This window comes from Mustela lutreola, chromosome 7 (genome assembly GCF_030435805.1).
Source record: "Mustela lutreola isolate mMusLut2 chromosome 7, mMusLut2.pri, whole genome shotgun sequence".
NCBI lineage: Eukaryota > Metazoa > Chordata > Mammalia > Carnivora > Mustelidae > Mustela > Mustela lutreola.
In genome coordinates this window covers 13615891-13630626 of record NC_081296.1, presented here as the reverse complement: position 1 = coordinate 13630626, position 14736 = coordinate 13615891, and the positions used below count along the sequence as shown (strand labels likewise).

General features: G+C 47.9%; 1 protein-coding gene across 2 annotated transcripts in view; it reads right to left on the bottom strand.

Annotated features, from left to right (window-relative positions):
* SLCO3A1 (solute carrier organic anion transporter family member 3A1) overlaps positions 1 to 14736 on the bottom strand; it is a 300851-nt gene that overhangs the window by 73051 nt on the left and 213064 nt on the right. For both annotated transcript variants that reach the window (XR_009355285.1, XM_059180067.1), the window contains exon 3: positions 3841 to 3939. Coding sequence is in view for 1 of the 2 variants with exons in the window: in XM_059180067.1 (XP_059036050.1) it covers positions 3841 to 3939 (99 nt within the window). In the remaining variant the exon portion in view is untranslated. The remainder of the gene's footprint in view (positions 1 to 3840; positions 3940 to 14736) is intronic.

Below are 14736 nucleotides of genomic sequence, written 5' to 3'. Positions count from 1 at the left end.
CCACGCCCCGAGGGGAACGTCCTTAAGTTCAGTGAGACGGTCTACATACAGCCTTAGTAAGCGGTCAGTTCGCGGCTGCCGGGATCAACTTCCTTCTGATAAACCCACTGTTCGGGTCTGCCGACTCAGGGCTTTGGGGTAACCCCTGCTACCATCTCTTCCTTTCTTCTAGGTTCTGTTCTCCACAGGCTGTTCTCCACAGCCTTCTTACAAAGGCTTCCTCCAAAAGCACTTCTGGCTGTACCATCACTCCTTCCCCAGGCTGTTACAAAAGGCACCTTTCCTTAAGAAGAGGGACCACGGGAGCCACACAGGGATCAAACACAGAATTAGAGCAGCAGCGGCAGAATGCCAGTGTCTAATCACGGCCAGTAGAGTCCTCCTGGGGGGCTGCCTGCGGGGTCTGCCTGCCCCACAGCTGGCCTGTTCCTACAAGCGCCCGCCTGCCCCCCACAAGACAGCAACCAGTCTCCCCCACTGGTCTCCCCCCTTCAACCCTGTGTCCTCACATTCCCCCCTCCACCTGCCCCATGACAAGAGCTCTGTCTGCCTCGCCCGCCTCCCCTCAGGCTCCAGATCACACTCTCCCCAGTCCCCTATCCGGCTGTGCGCTGAGCGCCTGGCCCTTTCCGTTCACGCTCCAGGACACACTCTGATGGGTCTGAGCAGCCCTAAAGGGGGGGCTCTGTCTTCACCGGTGGAAAAAACACACAGGAGGGCCACCCCTCAGTAACTGAGAACTCCCTTTCCAGAATATGGCCCGAATCCATTCCAGAGAGCAAGTTTGAGTCACAAGATGAGAAACCATCAAAATTGCTGGCAGCTATAGATCCTGTGTCTTGCTCTGTGATCGAATAAATTATATTCTTCTGCCCTCTACTGGTCAAGAGCAGCGCCAGCCCTCCCCGGCCTTCAGCAAGGAAGCAAACAAAAGCCCGAGACTCCCAGGGCATCCTTTCCTAGAGACACAGTGGAAGGGACTGTGGCTGTGTGCTGAGGGGCTGGGGGGCGAGGCGGGAGGCACCAGCAAGATACCCAGCTGGACCAGGAATGCACACATCTGCCTTCTGCTTCAAACTGCCGGTGAGCCTGGAACCCCGATGGCGTTGCTTCACTTGGGGCCCCCACTGGTCAGCAAAGATGCAGACCAGACGGGACCACGGGCAGGACTCCAGCTGAGGGGACAGCCCAGTGCAAAGGAACCGCCCACCGAAGGGGACCACGATTGAACCGGCTGAGCCCCTGCAGCCCCCTGTCCACCCCTTGGTCACCGCAGGCACAGAGAAAGGATGCTATTTCATTCCCAGGAGGGAGCACGGTGGAGGGAACTGCAAAGTAGAAATGCCTGTACCCTTGCTCAGGAGACCTGGGTTTTATACAGATATGCCCCTCAGACTGGGTACATCCCAGTGTCCCTGTCTAGGCCCGTTTCCTTGTCTGTACAATAAGAGGCTTAGAAGAGAATGATCTGAGGTTCCTGGCTCAGAGATGCTGGTAGCCCACAGGCTTGATCCAGGGGGGCCACTGCTGATATGCTTAGGGGACTGCCTGACCACCTGGCCTCTTCTTCCAAGCAGCCCTCCCCTCTGCAAGGGGGTGCACCTGTCCCTCACCTGCTTTTACAATTCCTGTCTTGTGCTGCCTTTGGCACAGTGGCAGAAGCTGCCCTTTTTTTTGCGGGGGGAGGGGGGGTGCACACAAGCAAGATGGCAGCAGACTCCCACCGCGTGGTATTTCTCTGAGCGGGCCACCCCTCGTCCCCCTTGCTAGGAGTAGGGTTTGAAGGATCAACCAATTGCTGCATAACGGCAGCCTCCAATCCCCTCTTGACCAGAGCCAGCACTTTAAAAGAATAAGAAAACAAAGCTGCATTTGATTCTTTTCTTACCCCCCCCCGCCCCCCCTGCAAATTTGTAACATCATTAGCTACAAGTAAATATATCAGTGGGATTAATGGAGTGAAGCACGGAGTGACTTGATTGGATTTAAAACCACATTACTTCTTTGGGGTGAATTAGTAAATTTAGCACCGTCAGGAGATGACGGATTGAGAAGCCAGGGCTTGAGCTCTTATTGATCCTGAGAAAAGATCGGTATGAGGCTTTGAGAAGCTGGAACGGCTTCCCATGCTCCGTTCCCAGAGAGAGAGAAAACACGGCCTCTCTGCTCGCAGAACTGCGCAGAACCAGAGTGCTGGGGGGCTCACAGGTGACTTGGGACCACATATGGGAGGCAGCGTCTCAGATGGCCTCCGGGGAGCCCATGCCCTGAGTGGAGACCGGAACATGTGGCTTGCTTGTGACCCCCGGATGCGGCAGAAGCAGCAACATGTCACCTCTGAGCCCAGGTTATAAACAGATCACGGCCCTCTCTCATCCTCTCCTGGTTGTTCACTCCGGGGGAGCCCTGGTGAGGGAGCCCCGTCAGGAGGCCCAGGAATGGGAGATGGAAAGTAGATCCTTCAAACCCGCTGACAGCCTGGGGAGTGAACTTAGAAGTCGAATGTCCTGCAGCTGAGCTTTGAAATGAGAGAAGACACATGTCCACACCTTGGCTACAACCTCATGAGGGACCCCCGAGTCAGAACCACCCAGCCAATCAGCTCCTGGACTCCACGCCCACACAAATAACCTGTGATATCATAAGCGACACCCCAGTGTTGTTTTCAGTCCTAAGTCTGGGGTAACTTGTTGCAAAGCAAGAGGAGACTAAGAGACCAAGTGACCTGTGCTTTGGCCGCTGAAGCGTCAGGAGAAGCTTCGAGACAGCGTGTAACTCACCATGGCCTGGTTTCCTGTCTGGGCAACTGTGCAGGCTGGGGTCAGACAACGCTTCCATGAGCCGCATCCTGCAGTGACCTCGAGGACCCAAGCCTCACTGTCCCCACCACTGCCAGCCCACGCTGCTTACGTAGCGTGCCCAAGAAGTAAGTTTTGCTTGTGTAAAATCACTTCAGATTGGGGAGCCATGTGTGACCACAGCATAACTTAGCCTGTGTTAATTAGCCCACTGCCACATCAAAGTGTGCCTGCCTAGGGTTTGGGGGCGCCCAGAGCCGTCTGAGAAGTACACTTGCTCTCCTGCTAGGAACCAAGAAGTGTCGCTTGAAGTGGTTTTGAGGTACGGTACGTTTCTTCATAGAGGACACCCCCAACACTGACTTGTAGGAGCGGGTTTCAAATACTCTGTCTCATCAGCCCCATCTGTACACCTGCATTTCCAGAACACACTTAGAAAGTGGGGTTCTCCCCTAGGTTATTGGGCTAATATTCAATGGGAAAATGCCAGGCATTCCACATCTGTCCTCTCATGTAGTTCTTAGAGTGGCCCTATGAAGCAGACAGAATTATTGCTATGATTTACAGAGGAGGAAGATCTAGATTGGAGGAGTAAAATCAACTACAGGCATTACTCCGCCTCTGGGTGGACATTGGAAGAACACCACTGGACCCCAAGCCATCAGAGCCAACGCTCATGCTCTCTCCTTTGATCTCTGGTGAGCCAGCAGCTCGAGGTCCACACACTGAGGCTGTCTCTACATAAGAGGGTTTCATTTACTTACTTACTTATTTTTAAGATTTTATTTATCTATGTGATGGACAGAGATCACAAGTAAGCAGAGAGAGAGGAGGAAGCAGGCTCCCTGATCAACAGAGAGCCCGATGCAGGGCTCGATCCCAGGACCTTGAGATCATGACCTGAGCCGAAGGCAGAGGCTTAACCCACTGAGCCACCCAGATGCCCCCATAGGAGGGTTTTAGAACGTAAAAGCTAAAGGGCTCCCTTCCAATGGGGGACATGCCCAGGGGTGGTGATAAGAAGTTGGAATACGCTCCTTACTTGTGTCAATGAAGACGGCATCCACGTACATTTTGGTACAGAAAGAGCCCAGGATAAATCCACAGGCTGGTCCAAATACCAGCATCGTGAAAAGGATTCCTGAAAGAAGAAGATGAAACAGAAATTAGATTTTAAAAAAGGAAAAAAAAAAAAAAAGCAGAAGCCATTCAATAAGCAAAAACAGTCTGCAGATCAAGGATATTGTTTCACATTGATCAGATGAGACCCTGGATTTACAAGTGACACTATAGGACTTAGTAAAAAAATCCTAAGGGGGGAAGCGCATACGGAAGCATCGTTATGCAGAAATTCTACAGTTTTTGGTAGGTTGCTCTGAAATATCTGTGGGCCCTGAGTGAGCTTACTTTTACAGTACTCCATCCCACACCGTATTAATCATATTAAAATACACCCACGCTGTCATTAAATGGTTTCTGTCATAAACTTTTTTTTAAATTTTATTTATTTATTTTGACAGAAATCACAAGTAGGCAGAGATGCAGGTAGAGAGAGAGAGAGAGAGGAGAAAGCAGGCTCCCTGCCGAGCAGAGAGCCCAATGCCGGGCTCAATCCCAGGACCCTGAGATCACAACCTGAGCCGAAGGCAGAGGCTTAGCCCACTGAGCCACCCAGGTGCCCCTATAACCATTTTTTAAAAGACTTTATTTACTTATTTGACAGATAGAGATCACAAGTAGGCAGAGAGGCAGGCAGAGAGAGAGGGGGAAGCAGCCTCCCAGCTGAGCAGAGAGCCCGATGCTGGGCTCCATCCCAGGACCCTGAGATCATGATCCGAGCCAAAGGCAGAGGCTTAATCCAATGAGCCACCCTGGCGTACCCTGTCATAAACATTTTTGAAACGATTTTTATAATTTTGCTTTCACCATTTATTTGGCTTTATGTAATTCATTTAATTTACAGTTGGCTAAGTTTTTTCAGCACTCATTGTACAAATTCAGGAATTGTTGTGAAGGGAGAAAAGTTAAAGGCACAAATTATTTTCAAATGTAATGAAATGTTTACGGGCATTTAATTTAGCAAAAAAACGGAGCTGACATAATGGTATGCTTTGAGAACATTTAATTAGATGTTTTATTAATTTGAATTTTGCAGATCTGCCCCGCCCCCCATATTTTGGAGTTGCTATCTATTGTTTTAATAGTTTCAAGACTCAACCTTTTCCATGGGACTTGAGAAGATGGTCCTAGGCACAAACTTAAGGGCCTGATGGATTTAACACCCGAGATGTCGCGCAAACCCTTTTATTCATTCTGGGAAAAGTACTGAGCCCAAACTAAAACCCACAGGCTGTATCTATTTAACTAAATTTCAGTTTTGTAGAACATTCCTTGAGCAATGACAGTTCTCAAGGCCCTGGGAATAAAAACAGGAGTGAAGTGTGGCCCTTCCTACAAGAGGCTGGCTGCTGCAGGGACAAACAAGCTGGACATGGGTTGATCCAACCAAAGCAGATGGCCGAAAAGAGGGGTGCTAACAGGTCCCTGAGGGCATGTGAGGAGCAAGGCTGGAGATGAATTCAAACAAAGGGAGTCTGAGATCGGCGGAGGGTACTTCTGGTCTGCTCACAGGTGTAGACTAACTCATTCTGATTTCCCTCCGTGACGTCATCATGGATCCACTCAAATACTCAGTCAATCAATACTTACTGAGCTCCTTCTAGGTGCCAAGCATGTGTCTTGGGAATGGAGATTCAGCAGTGAACCAAATGATTAAGAATCCTGGCCTTCCAGGGGCACCTGGGTGGCTCAGTGGGTTAAGCCACTGCCTTCGGCTCAGGTCACGATCTCAGGGTCCCACGTCTGGCTCTCTGCTCAGCAGTGAGCCTGCTTCCCCCCTGCACCCCCTGCCGCCTGCCTCTCTACTTGTGTTCTCTCTCTTTGTCAGATAAATAAATAAAATCTTAAAAAAAAAAAAAGAATCCTGGCCTTCCAGAGCTCACTGACTTGGAGGTAGGGAGAAAACACAAACTATAAACAGGAACTCAACTTGTTTAGAAACCCTTGGCAAAAGAAGCCATGTCTTCCGGATTTATAGACAGAAACCCAGACCCCAGAGCCATCGCTTGAAGATAGCTTATAAGGAATTGTTTGATAAAGGAAGGAATGACAAGAGGATGGTTTATATCATGCAAATGGGGCCGAACCCACTCTCAGGGAAATCCTACTCTGTGATCTGGAGCAATCTAGAAGCTCTCCAGTCTCAAAGTACGTGTCCCCAGAGCTGGCCAGAGACCCCCAATTACTGTTATTCTTAGTTATACTTGTTTCTAAGAATCTTGAGAGAAGTCATTTCCATTTTATCAGTACATGGACTCTGGTTTGTCACAGCTTAGATTCAGAAAACCTAACAGAGGAAGTTGGGAGTATTGCTGGAAAATTCTAGAATATGGGGATCTTGCAGATATGGGCTAGAATTAGGGGGGGGCTATCCTTAGCAGGGGAGGGTTAGAGACTAGAGCTACTCTTGGCCCATTCCTTGGGACAAAAGTGAAGCAGAAAAAATGCTAAGGAAGTCCCGGGGGCAGGGGTGGGGGCATGGACAGGAGGGGTCCCAGGCAAGACCAGCACCACCCAACGTAGCCTATAGGGATTTCTGCTTCAGGACAAAACTCTGAAGGTAGCCATGTCCTCCTGTCCAGGTTGCAGACTGAGGTGAGACCCTGGTCAACCACGGGTTCTCTAAAGATGGTTCAGCAATTTACCTATCTGCTCCGGCAGTCCCAGAGGAAGGGACACAGGGGACAGGAACGCAATTCCCTCTCATGGGTGCTGCAGCTACCCTGCTGACTCCCTGTGGATATTCCAGCGGAGGCTCTGACTGTCCCCCACCCCCAGCAACCCCCACCACGCATAATAATATGCCTTTTTTCATGCCAATTAGAGAAAGCCCCCAGCCAACCTAATCATCACTGGTGCATTGCCCACAGACTGAGTAATGCAAATTACAGCTAATCCTTTAGCAGGTCAAGGGAGGAAGCTTTTAGTGTCTTCAGAAGAAACAGCTGATGTGAAGAGGATGTGGAGATTGTCCTGTTTCTCCCTCCCTGACCTGGGGACGGTAGAGAGTGTGGACTGGCCAGATACCTGGGAACAGCTGGGGACCCCGAGTCCTGGGCCTCCTGTCCTTGTACAAGTTGGGACATGGAAAAAGTCACGTCCCTTGAGCTCAGGTGCCCGCAGGAGCCCCACGGGGCCCACACAGGCCAAATGTCCATTCTGGCTGCTCGGGCAGAGAGCACGGCACGCCACGCACCAATGCGACCTCGCCTTCCGCCGAGAACACCTCCCACCGTGGTTCCGTGGTTCCTCTAGGAGAAGATAAGGGTTTCCAAGCTGTTGGATTGTGGCTTTCCATTTTAACAAGACGGAGTTCTCCTCCAACAACAGAGAAATCTGATAGGGCCCAATTCCAAAAACCAACGAAGGATACAGAACACACATATCTTTGTATGAAGGGCATTTTTCCCCTCAGCTAAAATCTCTGGCGGCATTTTATTTTTTATTTGAAAAAGAGAGAGAGTGAGCGTGTGCAAGCAGGGTTGGGGCAAGGGGCAGAGGTAGGGAATCTCCTGCAGACTCCCCACTGAGCACAGAGCCTGCCACGGGCTCCATCTCATGGCTCATGAGATCACCACCTGAGCTGAGCCACCCAGGCTCTCTCCGGAGGCATTTTCTAAGCAGCTCCTCCTCAGAGAGCTGTTAAAGCAGCCTCCAGTAAGAACAAGTTCCCGAATCTTTTCCAGGGAACCATCCAGTAGAGATGTGGGAGGGGGTCTTTACCACTCTTCACACCAGGAACACCCTTTTTCTTTTCTTTTTTTTTAAGATTTATTTTATTTTATTTATTTGACAGACAGAGATCACAGGTAGGCAGAGAGACAGGCAGAGAGAAAGGAAGGGAAGCAGGCTCCCCACCGAACGGAAAGCCCGATGCGGGGCTTGATCCCAGAACCCCGGGATCACGACCTTAACCCACTGAGCCACCCAGGCGTCCCATTTTCTTTCTTTCTTCTAAATAGAAATTAGGTCCTACAAAGTAGGTTGTTTTTTTAAGCATTATGTCCTTTTAAAAAAAAAAATTAAGTTTTTTTAAAAAATTAATTTGACAGAGATCACAAGTAGGCAGAGAGGCAGGCAGAGAGAGAGGAGGAAGCAGGCTCCCTGCTGAGCAGAGAGCCAGACACAGGGCTCTGGGATCATGACCTGACCGAAGGCACAGGCTTTAACCCACTGAACCACCCAGGTGCCCCAGGAAACACACTTTTTCTATGGCAGAAATATCTCAGGATAACAACCCAAATAAAGCAGCATGCAGAGCCCAGCCCTGGGTTTTTAGGGGAAGCTGTTCCTCTGCAAGGCTATGAGGCAGGCCATGATCTTACAGAATGTACTTCTGAACGCGCTTCCTTGCTCTCGTCTCCATTCAGTCTCCTAGGCTGTGAATTTATTTTGTTGAATGAAACCACCTCACAGGGTCCGCCCAAACAGACAGGAGAAAGACTGGCCAGCACTTAGATCCACAGTTCCAGTGCTGAGAGGCCCCGTGCGTCCAGGACGGGAGGGGATGAGCTCTGTGGCTCAGTGCTGCCCCCTGCTGCCTGCCAGATTCACGAACACAAGAGGGGAGGGGCGAGGGGCGGAGGAGAAATCCAGACACGGGAAATCTTTAATATTAAAAATAAAAATATTTTTTTCTTTTAATTCATGTGCATTTTTTTCCAGACATTTCTTATATAATTTGAATCTAACTGCTTGATTAACAAAGTTGCTATATATTCCTTTTAGACTCAGGGGTCCGTGAAAAATATAATTAAGATACTAAGGGAATGGGGAGCGTTCATGGCTCAGTGGATTGAGTGTCTCACTCTTGACTTTGGCTCAGATCACGATCTCAGGGTCCTGGGATGGAGCCCTGCACTTCAGGCTCCCTGCTCACTGGGGAGTCTGCTTCTCCCTCTGACTCTGCCTCTCCCCCAGCTTGTTCTCCGTCTTTTGCAAAACCAAAAAGAAGAAAGAAGAAAGAAGAAAGAAGAAAGAAGAAAGAAGGAAGAAGGAAGAAGGAAGAAGGAAGAAGAAGAAGAAAGAAAGAAAGAAAAGAAAAGAAAAGAAAAAGCAGCAGCAGCTTGCTGCCTTATTGGAGAGACTTTCAACCATTCTCATTCACTCAAAATACATAATGGCACCTTCTAGGGGCCAGGCACTGTGCTAGCTGCTGGGACACAGCAGTGAATAAAACAGACAAAAGTCCCTGCTTTTCTGTGGAGTTTGTGTTATGGAGGAAAGGCCATAAACAAACCAACCTACCATGCCATAGTCTGGGTGCACAAAGGGGCAGGACGACAAAGACCCTATGTGGCATCGAGATCGAATCCTTGATGTAACACACGGCACCGTGTTCGCTGTGCAACCAAGCTGGGGCCACTTTGTGGGAGGCAGACTTACCTCCCCAAACAAGTACCTGTCCTAATCTCTAGAACCTGTACCTGCTAGCTTAAATGACAAAAGAGAATTACCGATAAAATGGAATTAAGGTGGCTGGTCAGTTGACTTCAAGAGATTATGCTGATGATCCCTAAGGACCCAATCACAAGATTCCTGTAAATGTGGAAGGAGAAAGAAAAGTCAGAGTTGGAGAAGGGGATAAGATGACTCCACCAGAGGCATGGCCTCTTGAGAGGGACATGACCAAGCCACGGCTGGCTTTGAAGATGGAGGATGAGGTTGTGAGCCCAGAAGTGCGGACCACCTGTTGAAGCTGGAAAACGCAAGAAAATGGGTTCTCCCTTCCTGAGTATCCTCCAGAGGACGAGAGTCCTGCTGAGACCTTGATTTGAGCTCAGTGAAAACACGGCGGGCTTCTGACCTCTAGACCCGTAAGGTTCAGACACTTGCATTATTTTAAGCCACTAACTTTGTGGCAACTCATTATGGCAGCGATAGAAAACTAATGCAATTATTAATCACATGCGAGTCAATTCTCAGATCTTACAACCATGAATATCCATGTGACGGCTGAGAACAGGACACTGCGTGAAATCCATTAATTACCTGACCAGGGAACATTTTTTGTGGGACATTTTCCAGCGCTGGTGTGGACTGGGGCACAGGCACAGAGAAGCTGGAGGGCAGAGATGGTGTTTTATTCTTCTTTCTATCCCTTGTCTGGCCCCACGTAACAAAAAGTTAGGTCAGTGGCTATTGAAAGGATGCAGGAAAGAGAACACTAGTTACAACACTGCCATGAAAAGAGGGCGTGTCTTTGCCCAAGCTCAGCCCCCAACCTATTTCCATGGATAATGCTCTCTGCACCTATCTCTCTCAGCACTGGGGACCCTCCCATCCCAGAGCCTCCTCTTAGATCCAATGAGCCAGGGGCACTCGAGGGACAGAAGGGGTCAGGCCAGATGCACAGAACCCAAAGACTCTGGAAAACCCAAATGGAGACTTCAATTTAGAATCTGCTGGTCTAGGAAGAATTAGTCCATTTTATTATACTACTGATCTATGATAATAAAAGTACAACATTTTTTGTATGTTTGCATCATGGAACACATGGATTCTAATTTGTTTACGGAAATATAGAGGGCCAAGAGCAGCCTACATACCTCTGAAGAATTATCAACTTGTTCTACTGAACATCAGGACTTTTTTATATCATTTTTTTCAGGACTTTTAATTTTTTTACAGCAGTAATGATGAAAACAGTGCATTTCTGACTTACGGAACAACAGATATCACAAGCAAGCAGAAAAGCAAGCCCAGAAACAGAGTCACACGTATGTGGACACCCGATTTATGGCAAACTGTGCATACAAAGCAGCAAGGGAAAGGATGATCTTTCCCATAAATGTTGCTGGGGCAACTTGAAATTACAGTGGTGTTGGCGGGGGTGGGGGTGGGGGGTGGGGAGCCAGCCTCTCAGGAAATGCAAAAATCAATTCTAGGCAGATCAGAGACCTGTGTGAAAAGCAAAACAATAAAGCTTCTGAAAGGTACCGACAAGAGTACTGTTATGATGTCAGAGGCAGGGAAAGATTTCTTACACCGAACAAATCAAGCACTAGGCATTATAAGAAAAGCTTGGTAAGTTGGCCTACATTAAAATTAAGAAGGTCATTCATCCGATTCACCCAAAGAGCCCAATGCCAAAGCGAACATGTGGGAAAATAAACGTGTAACGTACATCCTTAAAAAACATAGACAAGAATCAGAGATCTCATGTCTAAACTATGTAAAAACTGCTAGAAGTTCATGAAAAAAGTAGTGAAAAAGGGGACAGAAATCGTAACAAGTACTTCACAAAAAGAGGGAATGCAAATGAACGATGGGCTAGGACAAGATATTCAACCTCATGAGAATTCGAAGACATGTGCATTACGACCCCAAAAAACGTCCTTCCATTTTAGCTGGTTAAAGAGCTCTGATCATAACTGCTGGCAAGGCTGTGGGGCATCTGGGATTCCTACACGTTGTTGGTACGAGTATAAACTGCAGAACCCCTTTAACAAAACTTTGACAGTATGTGGAAAAGTGAAGATAAACTCGCCCAAGGACCCACCATTCCAACTCCTAAGTAAATACCTTACAGGAAGTCTGACAGGTACTGGGAGACACATCCAAGAATGCTCATGCAGAACAGGAGACAGCCCAGCACCCATCAGCAATAGATCAGAGAAATCAACTACCCATATTCCGGAATTGCTGTATAAGCAAAGAAAACACATCATCAACAACGTGGATGAACCTTCAAAGACACAGTGCCAAGCAAAACAACACAGGTGAGAACGCATACCGGTGTGATTCTCCTCATACAGAATTCGAAGCAGCAAAATTAAACTATTTAGTGATATGTAACTCTGTAGTCAGACCATTAAGATGTGGCTGCTGCTGCCAAGGCAGGCAGGGAGGAAGAGAATTATGATCCAGAAGGAGACAGGGCATGTGTGCGTGTCAGGGGGGATCGGGGGGAGCAGTAGGGGGGTGGGGGGTGGGGATGGTTCTGGGGGGTGCTGGTTTTGTGTCTGGTCTCTTTCTAGGCTACTGGATGCTTGTTTCACAACAATTTGTTAAACTGTAATAGGTTTTCTGCACAAAGACACGACTGTTACCTTTTTCACTTATGTAAGTCTCTGTAACTTCAGTATACCTATATATAAGCAGCTGCTCATTTTCTCAAAGTGTATCAAGGGAATCTCAGGAACCCTCCAGAGAAAACCACAGACTTCCCCTGAAGTGATCTTTCATTCTGTCAAGGCCAGAGCCCTCAGATCTGCTCTTCCCCAGCCCTGCTCAGCGCTCTCAGAAATACTTTTCACAACCCTGCATGGAAAGTGACTGGGGTGGGTCTGTCCTATGGGAAGGAGAGTGCTGGCTTCCGCCGCCATCTGTGTGTCTGCAAGCACAGTATAAATGCTCCCCGTGCCTCAGTTTCCACCTCTGTAAAATGGGCTCACAACCACCCCTCCCCTCTTGGGGGCCTTTGAGGATCAAATGTGTGAATGCATTAAAAAAAAAAAAAAAAAGCAAGCTCCAGGTAAGTTCCTGGAACACAAATGGTTCTCAAAAAACATTAGGTATCAAGCATTCTTCTCACCAATATTTCCAGCAGCAGAATTTTCTCTTCTGCTTTCTGAGTTTCACTTTTTTTTGCTTACTTAGGTGGGAGATGCTTAACAGACTATGGAAAATCCAGAATCATATAATAAAAATATGTCATCATTCTCCTATTTCTTTTTGGGCATGACTGTTCTCAAAGCGTATTTTCTTCCTATGCGTTTTTGCACTGGCGAGACAAGCGGTTCATTTAAACACAAAACCTCTTTTCCTCATTTTAAAAGCAGCACATGCTCACTGTAGAGCGATGTGAGAATAAAGATGGAGAGGGACCCCACATCGTGGCCAAGAACACAGAGCCTGAAGCTGGCCAGAGCTGGCACTCATGAGCTGTGTGAGCTTGGGAAAGAGACTGACCTTCTCTGGGGCCCTGTGCTCTCACCCGAGCCTGGGGATCCCAACAGTACCCAGCCCACATGGCTGTTTCAAAGTGTAAGAGATCAGTGTATGTCCAGGGCTTTCCACAGCACCCAGCATACAGTATAAATAAAATAAAATAAATAACAAAATAAATTTTGCTATTATTATTATTATAAAGAAGATGGCACGAATTACCATCTCTTACAACCCAGACAGAAACACTGATATTCATTTAGATATTCCTTCCCAGCCCGTTCCTATACAGAAGGTTAATTTTTTAAGAATAATGAAGAGAAAGAAATCCAAAACACAGGTCTCCTAACAGAAACCTTGGAAACAAACAATAATATTTTCTAAAGAGTATCTATTTTTTAAGAATCGAATTATCTATGTAAGTAGAATTTAAGGCGCTGGTGGAAAGGAATTTCAACGGCCAGGCAGTTCTCTGCTGCCCTCAGGAGGATGGCAAAGGACAGAGCTAAGACACTCCAGAACCACACTGCCCAGCACCCCAGGCCCGGCTCAAGATCCCTCCCCGGCCATGAGGAGGGAGGGCACCCAAGGACACGGTGATCTCATGTGACAGCAATGACTTCTTAGCAGTGACCGAGAACGTTGAGCCGAGGGCTCTGGGTTTGACAGAATGAAAGATCACTTCATGGGGAGTCTGGTTTTCTCTGGAGGGTTCCTGAGAGTCCCTTGACACAACTTTGAGAAATTGAGACAACATTCTCTCCCGCAGTACACACAATACACGCAGGTTTGTGTTTCGGCCTCTTTTGGAAGGAAAATGGTCTGATGAATCCTCTGTTTTTTGTCTGATTATAAAAGCAATGCAATCAGAAGGGGGACCATTTATTATTATCCTATCATATTGAGGCAGTCGTTTTCAAGTCTCTATTCCTTCTGATGTACTTGACGTCAAACAAAAATTCTCATGATCCCTTGATAAGGCACACGTTATGATACCCTTTTTGTACACAAGAAACAGAAGCTCAGAGAGGTTAGTCAACTGCCCCAAGGCTACACAGCACGTAAAAGGCAGAGGTAAGTTTGAACTCAGACCTGGAAGGTCACCTAAGTTCTTAAAGAAGGAGGAGTCAGGACATGATGGTACAGCAGTGAAGCCTTTGGAATCCACGAGACCTAGCCTGGGATCCTGATTACACTTCTCAATTTCTGGATGACTCATTTCCCAGCTCTGGGTCTGGAAATAAGAATAGATACCTTATAGAATAGTGAGAATGACAAGCAATGCATGCAAAGCTTCTGGTGCCTAGAATATAGAAGATGCTTTCTAGAATTCTCCTTGCATCCCAGGGGTGATGAATCCAAGAAGGAAGGCCTGCATGGCTGGTGTTCCCTAGACACGTGTCTTGCTCTCTTGGGCTGGACTCTGTCTCATTTTAACCCCGGGTCCCCTTAACTGGGCAGAGTGAAGGAAGCTCAGGTTGGCTGTGGCTTTTCCCCACTAGAGGGCAGCACTGGCCCAGAAAAGAGTCCTGCCTTGAACTCCCTTGTCCTCTACTTCCTAACTGCAGAGGAAACCCTCAGTCCAGAGCATTGTTGTCTCTCGATTTATCCAAATGTATTCTTCCGTGTTGAAATTTGCAGGCTGAAATTTCTCCCCTAAGAAGGAACATTCTGCATCATACGTGCATGAATAAAACATGATCCATAACCAGTAGGAGGTCTGCAAAACATGCAATACATATTTATCTCGTGCCCGCTGCCAAGAGCCCGCCAGGATGATGTCACTGACCTTGCTTATTTCGGAAGGGGAGGCGGAGGGAAGAGAGGATGAGGGGGCGAGCCTTCACTGAACACAGACCATAAGCCAGACCCTGGCTGCAATTTGTGTAACAGAATCAGCCCCGTTGCAAGGTTTATCAACAAAAGCTAA